Here is an 11063-nt window from a genome sequence, read left to right as displayed (position 1 = left end):
TAAAAAATGCAGAAAAATTCATGAAATATTTATTTAAATCCATAGTACGTTCCATTTAATTTAATATTTGAAGATTATTTCATGCAGATGTTAACCGTGACAGCGCCTCAAATGGTCCATCCCCTTAGTCTTATTTTGGCATACTCTTTCCAATATTTCGGTCGGTATTTCACCAATAAATGCTTCAATGTTGTCTTCCAATGCGTCAATTGAAGCGGGCATGAGCTTTAACATAGCACGATCTAGGCGCCCAGTTGACGGGTCCCGACAGTGAAATATACACGTGCTGTGTGGCATGTAACACTGTCTTGTGGAAACCACATGTCATGCACAAGTCAAGCTCTTGCATTTTGGGCAAAAAAAAAGTTGAATAACATCCCACTATAGCGCTCACCATTTATAAATACTTTACGATTTGCGTCATCTTAAAAGAAGTACGGTCCAATGATGCCACCAGCCCATAAACCGCACTAAACTGTTTCTTTTTATACCCACCACCAAAGGATGGGGGAATGCTAATCTAGTAATTCCATTTGTAACACCTCGAAATATTCACCTGAGACCCCATAAAGTATAATATATTGCTGATCGTATCGACGTTCTGAATCGATCTAGCCATGCCCGTCCTTCCGTACGTCTGTCGAATTTACGATAGAGGTCGAAAGCGTCAAGCTAACCGCTTGAAATTTTGCACAGATTTTGCTTATAGTGTTCTGTTATAACTTCCAACATCTGTGCCTAGTACGGTCCAAATAGGTCTATAACCTGATATAGCTCCCATATAAATCGATCTCCGATTTGACTTCATGAGCCACTGGAAGCCGGAATTTTTGTCCGATTTTGCTGAAATTTTGCATGTAGTGTTCCGTTATGACCTCAAACAACTGTGCCAAGTACGTTTGGACATCTTGAGACCTTACAAGCCATTATGACTTCCAACAACTGTGCCTAGTACGGTCCGAATCGGTCAATAACCTGATATAGCTCTGTTGGGCCAAAGAATTTTCCCTTCCGACTTCCGCGCTTTAAAAACTTTACCAGAATGATTTTAATATCATGAGTGGTGCAGCGGTCATATTCTCTTTCTAGACGCTCGTAGAAATATCCTTGTTCTGCTCGTCCTTGGGGACATGGACCCAAATAAAGGCGCAAATAGGGCTGATATTGAAAACTTTGGCCTTTATGCGGATTGCGGCTAGCCTCACATTCACCAGTGTAAACCTGATGACAAGTCAGTCAGTCACTCGTCGACTAATCACAAATCCATGGCCTAATTCATGCCTCGTTTCAAGGCTGCTATAATAAAGGTTGTCAACTCTCGGTGTTGTTTAGGAGCCCTTCCCTAGCCATTGCACTTTCTCTATGGCTGTAATGTCTGTTCTGATTGAAAGATTGAAATGTCTATGGTACTACATTCAAGACGAAGCTTCAGTTATATATAAAACAAGTAAAAGCGTGCTAAGTTCGGCCGGGCCGAATCTTATATACCCTCCACCATGGATCGCATTTGTCGAGTTCTTTTCCCGGCATCTCTTCTTGGGCAAAAAAAAAAAAGGATATAAGAAAAGATTTGCTCTTCTATTAGAGCGATATCAAGATATGGTCCGGTTTGGACCACAATTAAATTATATGTTGGAGACCTGTGTAAAATGTCAGCCAATTCGAATAAGAATTGCGCCCTTTGGGGGCTCATGAAGTAAAATAGAGAGATCGATTTATATGGGAGCTGTAGCGGGCTATATACCGATTCAGACCATAATAAACATGTATGTTGATGGTCATGAGAGAATCCGTCGTACAAAATTTCAGACAAATCGGATAATAATTGCGACCTCTAGAGGCTCAAGAAGTCAAGATCCCAGATCGGTTTATATGGCAGCTATATCAGGTTATGAACCGATTTGAACCATACTTGGCACAGTTGTTGGATATCATAACAAAACACGTCGTGCAAAATTTCATTCCAATCGGATAAGAATTGCGCACTCTAGAGGCTCAAGAAATCAAGACCCAAGATCGGTTTATATGGCAGCTATATCAGGTTATGAACCGATTTGAACTATACTTGGCACAGTTGTTGGATATCATAACAAAACACGTCATGCAAAATTTCATTCCAATCGGATAAGAATTGCGCACTCTAGAGGCTCAAGAAGTCAAGACCCCAGATCGGTTTATATGGCAGCTATATCAGGTTATGAACCGATTTGAACCATACTTGGCACAGTTGTTGGGTATCATAACAAAACACGTCGTGCAAATTTTCATTCCAATTGGATAAGAATTGCGCACTCTAGAGGCTCAAGAAGTCAAGACCCCAGATCGGTTTATATGGCAGCTATATCAAAACATGGACCGATATGGCCCATTTACAATACCAACTGACCTACAATAAGAAGTATTTGTGCAAAATTTCAAGCGGCTAGCTTTACTCCTTCGGAAGTTAGCGTGCTTTCGACAGACGGACGGACGGACGGACGGACGGACGGACGGACGGACAGACGGACGGACATGGCTAGATCGACATAAAATTTCACGACGATCAAGAATATATATACTTTATGGGGTCTCAGTCGAATATTTCGACTAGTTACAAACAGAATGACGAAATTAGTATACCCCCCATCCTATGGTGGAGGGTATAAAAAAACACCTCGAAATATGCCATATAAACCGATCTTGGGTCTTGACTTCTTGAGCCTCTAGAGGGCGCAATTCTCTCATAACTTGGTATAGATGCCATATCAATCGACCTTCGATCTTGACTTGTTGAGCCGCTGGAGGGCGCAACTTTCTTCCGATTTGACTGAAATTTCGCACGTGGTATTTTGGTATCACTTCCAACAACTGTGTTCAGTATGCTTCATAACCTGATATAGCTGCTATATAAACCGATCTTCGATCTTGGCTTCTTGAGCCTCTATAGGGCGCAATTGTCATCCGATTTGGCAACTCTCATACAACAGCTTCTCCCATAACCTTCAACATACGTGTGAAAAATAGTCTGGATCGATCTATAGCTAGCGATTCTTCCTGCGAGTTTTGCCCTCGTTAATACTTTCTCATGTTTATCCTTTAATGTCTAAATAAATTGTTCCATGTCTGCGATCAGTGGTATTGGCCTAAAAATATTCCGGTGCATTGGTAGAGAAAATCTCTTTCCCATTGACAGTATCCATGTCATTTCCTTATTAAATTCTATGTCCGTGTAATTTAAAAACCAGTCTTCGTTTAGTTTCAATTTCAATTTGTCAAATTTTTAAAGCCACGATTGCGTTGTTCCTCCTTAAATTGAGATAGTTCGGTTTCGTTCAGTGTATTAATCATATGTTGCTCTGTTCTCCCTAGCTCTATTTTAGTTCCTCTTATGCGTCTCTGTTATTTCGATGTTGAGTACTTTTTATTGGAAGTTATATTCAATTTTCTTCACCTCTCTATTTGTTTTTATACCCTACACCACTACTGTGGTACAGGGTATAATATTGGGTTTGCCCAAAAAGTAATTGCGGATTTTTTAAAAGAAAGTAAATGCATTTTTAATAAAACTTAGAATGAACTTTAATCAAATATACTTTTTTACACTTTTTTTTCTAAAGCAAGCTAAAAGTAACAGCTGATAACTGACGGAAGAAAGAATGCAATTACATAGTCACAAGCTGTAAAAAAATTTGCCAACGCCGACTATATGAAAAATCCACAATTACTTTTTGGGCAACCCAATAACTTAGTGCATTTGCTTGTAACACCCAGCAGGAAGAGAGATAGACCCATTGATAAGTATACCGATTGACTCAGAATCATTTTCTGATTTGATTTAGCTATGTCCGTCTGTCTGTCCGTCTTTCTGTCAATCTTTCTGTCCGTCTGTCTGTCCGTCTGTCTGTCCGTCTGTCTGTCCGTCTGTCTGTCCGTCTGTCTGTCCGTCTGTCTGTCCGTCTGTCTGTCCGTCTGTCTGTCCGTCTGTCTGTCCGTCTGTCTGTCCGTCTGTCTGTCCGTCTGTCTGTCCGTCTGTCTGTCCGTCTGTCTGTCCGTCTGTCTGTCCGTCTGTCTGTCCGTCTGTCTGCCTGTCCATCTGTCTGTCCGTCTGTCTGTCTGTCCGTCTTTCCGTCTGTATGTCTGCCTGTCCATCTGTCCGTCTGTCTGTCCGTCTGTCTGTCCGTCTGTCTGTCCGTCTGTCTGTCTGTCCGTCTGTCTGTCCGTCTGTCTGTCCGTCTGTCTGTCCGTCTGTCTGTCCGTCTGTCTGTCCGTCTGTCTGTCCGTCTATCTGTCCGTCTGTCTGTCCGTCTGTCTGTCCGTCTGTCTGTCCGTCTGTCTGTCCGTCTGTCTGTCCGTCTGTCTGTCTGTCCGTGTATCTGTACGTCTGTCTCTCCGTGTGTCTGTTTGTCCGTGTGTCTTTTCGTCTGTCTGTCCGTCTGTCTGTCTGTCTGTCTGTCTGTTCGTCTGTTTGTCCGTCCGTATGTCTGTCTGTCCGTCTGTCTGTCTGTCTGTCTGTCTGTCCGTCTGTCTGTCCGTCTGTATGTCCGTCTGTCCGTCTGTCCGTCTGTCCGTCTGTCCGTCTGTCTGTCCGTCTGTCTGTCCGTCTGTCTGTCCGTCTGTCTGTCCGTCTGTCTGTCCGTCTGTCTGTCCGTCCGGCCGTCCGTCTGTCTGTCTGTCTGTCCGTATTTCCGTCTGTTCGTCGAAAGGATTGGCAGAAAGGATTTTTTTATTACTCTCAAAGTTACTGACGAATTTCATGGAAATCGGTTCAGATTTATATAAAGCTCTCATATATATATATATATAAATCGCCCGATTTTCACTCCTAGAGTCACTGCTAGCGCATTTATTCACCCATCATCCCGAAAATTCGTACAACGCTTTCCTCGACGACTGTTACAGTATCTTAGAAATTTGCTCGAAACCGGTTCAGATTTAGATATAGCTCCCATATATATACATCGCCCGATTTTAACTTCTAGACTCACAGCAAGCGCCCATCTTGCCAAAATTTTGTAGAACGCTTTCCTCGATGACGCCTTTTTATACCCACCACCGACGGATGGGGGTATATTCATTTTGTCATTCCGTTTGCAACACATCGAAATATCCATTTCCGACCCTATAAAGTATATATATTCTTGATCAGCGTAAAAATCTAAGACGATCTAGACATGTCCGTCCGTCTGTCCGTCTGTCCGTCTGTCTGTTGAAATCACGCTACAGTCTTTAAAAATAGAGATATTGAGTTGAAATTTTGCACAGATTCTTTTTTTGTCCATAAGCAGGTTAAGTTCGAAGATGGGCTATATCGGACTATATCTTGATATAGCCCCCATATAGACCGATCCGCCGATTTAGGGTCTTAGGCCCATAGAAGCCACATTTATTATCCGATTTTGTTGAAATTTGGGACAGTGAGTTGTGTTAGGCCCTTCGACATTCTTTGTCAATTTGGCTCAGATCGGTCCAGATTTGGATATAGCTGCCATATAGACCGATCCTCCGATTTAGGGTCTAAGGCCCATAAAAGCCACATTTATTATCCGATTTCGCTGAAATTTGGGACAGTGAGTTGTCTTAGGCCCTTTGACATGTTTCTTTAATTTGGTCCAGATCGGTTCAGATTTGGATATAGCTGCCATATAGACCGATCCTCCGGTTTAGGGTCTTAGGCCCACAAAAGCCACATTTATTATCCGATTTTGATAAAATTCGGGGCAGCGAATTGTGTAATGCCCATCGACATCCTTCGTTAATTTGGCTCAGATCGGTCCAGATTTGGATATAGCTGCCATATAGATCGATCCTCCGATTTATGGTGTAAGGCCCATAATAGCCACATTCATTATCCGATTTTGCTGAAATTTGGGACAGTGAGATGCGTTAGGCCCTTTGACATATTTCTTCAATTTGGTCCAGATCGGTTCAAATTTGGATATAGCTGCCATATAAACCGATTTCTTGATTTATGGTTTTGGGCCCATAAAATGCTCATTTATTGCCCGATGTCCCCGAAATTTGGAACAGTGAGTTAAGTTAAGCCCCTTGACATACTTCTGCAATATCGCACAGATCGGTCCAGATTTGGATATAGCTGCCATATAGACCGATATCTAGGTTTTACGTTTTGGGGCCATGAAAGACGCATTTATTGTCCGATGTCGCTGAAATTTGAGACAGTGAGATGCGTTAGGCCCTTTGACATATTTCTTCAATTTTGCTCAGATCGGTCCAGATTTGAATATAGCTGCCATATAGACCGATCTCTGGATTTAAGGTTTAGGGCCAATAAAAGAGGCATTTATTATCCGATTTCGCCGAAATTTGGGACAGTGCTTAGTGTAAGGCTCTTCGACATGTTTATGCAACTTGGCCCAAATCGGTCCAGATTTGGATATAGCTGCCATGTAGACCGATAAACTCGATTTAAAGTCTTAGCCCCATAAAAGGCGCATTTATAATCCGATTTCACTGAAATTTGACACAGTGACTTATGTTCGGCTTTTCGACATCCGTGTCGTATATAGTTCAGATCGGTATGAGGTATATGAGTATAAGGTATGAAATTTTCACCGAATTTTGATGAAAGGTGGTTTACATATATACCCGAGGTGGTGGGTATCCAAAGTTCGGCCCGGCCGAACTTAACGCCTTTTTACTTGTTACTAGTTTTCTTATTCATTTCCAAACACTGTGAAATGTTAGTATATTTCAATTTCTTTCTAGTATCATATCTCACATGGGTGTGTGAATCATATGTGCTGGTTGATTTTGTTTTCGCATAGTCGACTCTAGAGCACTTGAGTATTTAATTTGCAAAATTGAGAAAAAAAATGTTAATAGAACACTTTAATATCAATGTCAAGGTACAAGTCTACCCATTGAAGAGGATAATAAACTGAATAAAAATGTTCAACACATGTGACTTCTACTTCGTGATTATAGAGAAAGTCGTAGCATTAGCACCGCTATAAAAAGGGGGATATACAGGGTGGCTGATGAAAGCCGCTACCAAAAAAAAATGTAATAACTTTTTTTCTATTTAATAATAATAATTTAATAATTAATTTAATTAATTAATTAATTAATTTAATTAATAATAATTTAATAATTAATTTAATAATTTAATTTAACATGAATAAAAGAAAAATGTATTCCATACACCGAAAAAAAAATGTAGCAATATTCATCATTGTAGCAATATTCATCAGCCACCCTGTACATGGGTCTTATGTGTATGTGAATATCTTTCAATAGTTGTCTAACCGTTTTATGTCTCCGACTTAATTTTACACTTATGGACTTAATCACTTTTCTACAATACGGGAAAATATACATCAACTATTATTGCTATGATAATCAAGTAAAGAGAGATATCTAAGTAGTTTTGAACAACTAGCCAATTGCGTGATTGTAATGCATGATAAGGCATCATCATAATCAAAAGTATCTGAGACAACAAAGACATTTGAGTGTCCAAACGTTTTGTGTGTGTGTGTTTGGCACATTGCCGCATGACTTCAGCGAATTTTTGCTTGTGAAAAGCAAAAAACTATAATAATAGCAAATTATAGAAAACAAACTACGGCTAAATATCTGCAATTATTTAAATTTGAATAATTTATTTGAAATCAGAACAAAAAAAAATTTTTTAGTAAAAACACAAACCAGAATTTATAAAAAATATTAGAACAATTGGGTTGCCCAAAAAGTAATTGCGGATTTTTTTAAAAAAAGTAAATGCATTTTTAATAAAACTTAGAATGAACATTAATCAAATATACTTTTTTTACACTTTTTTCTAAAGCAAGCTAAAAGTAACAGCTGATAACTGACAGAAGAAAGAATGCAATTACAGAGTCACAAGCTGTGAAAAAATTTGTCAACGCCGACTATATGAAAAATCCCCAATTACTTTTTGGGCAACCCAATAATATTCATATGAACATGCTGGCCCCTTCATTATTTGGTACAGAGATTCATTTGGGCCACTTTTCGTTTTTCACATTAATTTTGCTTTCCTTTCCAATGAATGAACTATTGAACCTTTTCCTTTTTCACTCTTTCACCCATAGCTAACTTCCATAAATTATAAATAATCATATCCACTAAAACTAGAACAACTACAACACACCCTATTAGAACTCCCAGAGTATCAATGCTGTGTTTTTGTAGAAAATTCATTTTCTGTGCTCGATTCTGTAGATGTACAGCTCCATGATGGCGCAAAACATACTCTGTCCAATAGATGGCCAAATCCATAGCTTTCATAGGTTTATCATGATACAGGCGAGAGATTTCTTTGGCCTTATTCGAATATCGCCGATTGCTCATCATTTCCCTAATACTTTGCTCAAAGTCCTGCCTTTCCATGGAGTTAAAATCAAGGCTTAAAGCAAAACCTGATTGTTTGGCCTTTTCGATGTTCATCATTTGATCGTAGAACATGGGTAGACCCAGCATGGGCTTACCATGTGACACAGATTCGGTGGTGCTCAAGAGACCGCCATGTGATATGAAGAGCTTCACTCTAGGATGGGCCAGGACATCCGGCTGTGGATACCAAGAACTGATGAAGACATTTTTGGGTTTCCCCTCCAATTGGGGATCCTCAAATTTCCATAGGATTTTGTAGGGAATCTTACGAAATGTCTCAACGATCATTTTTAATTGCTTGGGTGGGAAATTTTTCGATTTCAAATTTGAGCCCATAGAGAAATATATGACATCCTCATTACTGGAGTTTATAAACTGCTGCATATCCAAGGGCAAGGGTTTGGAAGAGTGTTGCAGTTGTAGTCCACCCACTTCCACCATATTGGGCACATAGGGCCTGGGGAAACTCAAGGAAAAATGCTGATTCAGTAACATCAATGAAAAATTCATTCTCAAATCCCATATATCTTCGCTTATGTGAGGCAAATACTTTTTCAATATTTGACGTTGACGCGGCAAATGCACCAACCTGAGATGCAGTAACTCCAACAGTTGGGAGAAGGCATTATGCAAACGTTCCTTATAGGACATATGATCCGTATAGCCTATGGTGGTTTGAGGTGCATACGATAGAGGGGAGATATTGCCCATAAGCTCATCGATAATGATGTCAGTGCCAAAGGAGGACGAGCCTATCATGGGTGCTGCAAAATGTCTGCCCAAACTATAGAGGGCATCTGTGTGAAGGGCCTCCAATATGATCAAATCGAAATGTTCGTTCTTTAGCAAAGTTTGCATTTCGGGATTTTTCAATGCCGTCTCGGTTACATTGCTGAAAAAGTCTGATAGAAATGTCATATCCTGCCAAACATTGCGTTGAACTTGTATATCAGCTATGACGGCTGAAAGGATAAACCACAAAAAAAAATAAAAAAAAAAATAAAATAATGAAAAACCCTTTTTAGACTTTCCGTAGCACTCTCTTCTCACCTGCATAGTTCTCATGCACCTCCAGCACCGGCACATCACGAAAATTTTTCACTTTTTCCTTCTGGGGAAATGCATTGACCACCGTCACCTCATGACCCCTAGAGGCCAATTGTTTCAGATAGGGTTGAACCAAAATATATTGTGAAGGTCCAGGAAATGGAAACACTGCCAAGATTTTTGCACTCTCCGCCCTCAATGCTGAATAATTTAAGCATAGAAAAACACTTATCGGTATGAAGCTAAAGATTTCCTGAATTCTCATTTTTATTGTGAGTAGGTGTAGACAAAATGATGACTATCTTACAACTGATAGCAGATTTTAAACTAGCTATAGATAATGACATGCATGCAAAAAAAGCGAATAGCGTGCAAATGTCATTCCCTGCAATTGTTGCATTGAAATATGACGACTTACACAATTAACAACATTTAAAAACGCAGTGATAGATGTCTAAGAACTGTTAACCCTCACCAAGCAGTTTTCAGTTTTAAATACCAAAACGGACCGAAAAAGTTGCCTCATATAAAAGCTGACAATCTTTTTGTCATCCTCCAGTTCTTGAAAAGGAAAAATTCTGCCATCAGACTCACTTAGACGTTTTCATCCATTGTGATACCACAGGAACAGAAGAAGGAAGATACCTTCTAGTTCCTACCGTTGAACCATCCAGATTGCTTTAAAAAGCCCAATAACTTGCGAATCAAATAGGTTCTCCAAGAAATGAGAATCTAAAGTGGAACTCCTTCTTACAGCCAGCGCGTGACACACACACAGAAGGTATTCTATAGTCTCTTCTTCTTCGATGTCCTCACAGCTTCTGCAAAGGTCGTTACTGGCAACCTTCAGTCTGTCAGCATGTTTTCCAATTAGACAATAACCTGTCATGAAGAACACAATGACTGAGACATCTGTTCTAGCCAATGAGAGCAAAGCGGTAGATTTCTTCGAGTCTAGATTAGGCCACATAGTTTTGGAATGCTCACAGCCCCCTCTGTGTGATCATCTATCATTCGTTGTCCTTTGGGGTTGGTCCTGAAAACTTAGCTTACATGTCGATAGAGGCATACTCACTGACTCCTGTATCCCTGGAATGAGAAGCGTAGTTCCTAATCTCGCAAGCTCGTCCGCTTTACAATTCCCTGGGATATCTCTGTGGCCCGGCACCCAGAACAGGTAAATTTTGCACAAACAAGCCATCCTTTGGATCCGGTTAACTGAGTTGTAACTTATAAACAAAAAAAATATATTCTTAATACTTTTCAGAATTAATGCTAAAACAAGTTAAAGGGTGCTAATTCGGCCGGGCCGAATCTTATATACCCTCCACCATGGATCGCATTTGTCGAGTTCTTATCCCGGCATCTCTTCTTAGGCAAAAAAGGATATAAGAAAAGATTTGCTCTGCTATTAGAGCGATATCAAGATATGGTCCGGTTTGGACCACAATTAAATTATATGTTGGAGACCTGTGTAAAATGTCAGCCAATTCGAAAAAGAATTGCGACCTCTAGAGGCTCAAGAAGTCAAGACCCAAGATCGGTTTATATGACAGCTATATCAGGTTATGGACCGATTTGAACCATACTTGGCACAGTTGTTGGATATTATAACAAAATACTTCGTGCACAATTTCATCCCAATGAGATAAGAATTGCGC

The 11063-nt window shown here is 40.0% G+C and overlaps 1 protein-coding gene across 1 annotated transcript; it reads right to left on the bottom strand.

Annotated features, from left to right (window-relative positions):
• Positions 1-7927: 7927 nt before the first annotated feature.
• Positions 7928-9726, bottom strand: LOC106088259 (UDP-glucosyltransferase 2). The gene is made up of 2 exons (XM_013253682.2): positions 9406-9726; positions 7928-9317 (listed from the first exon to the last, which is right to left on the bottom strand). Exons 1-2 carry the CDS (start codon positions 9665-9667, stop codon positions 8017-8019), a joined length of 1563 nt encoding a protein of 520 aa, XP_013109136.2. The 5' UTR covers positions 9668-9726; the 3' UTR covers positions 7928-8016.
• Between the last annotated feature and the right edge of the window lie 1337 nt (positions 9727-11063).

Source organism: Stomoxys calcitrans, chromosome 2 (assembly GCF_963082655.1).
Source record: "Stomoxys calcitrans chromosome 2, idStoCalc2.1, whole genome shotgun sequence".
Classification (NCBI taxonomy): Eukaryota; Metazoa; Arthropoda; class Insecta; order Diptera; family Muscidae; genus Stomoxys; species Stomoxys calcitrans.
The sequence above is the reverse complement of the archived record's forward strand: the minus strand, read 5'-3'. Positions and strand labels throughout refer to the sequence as shown.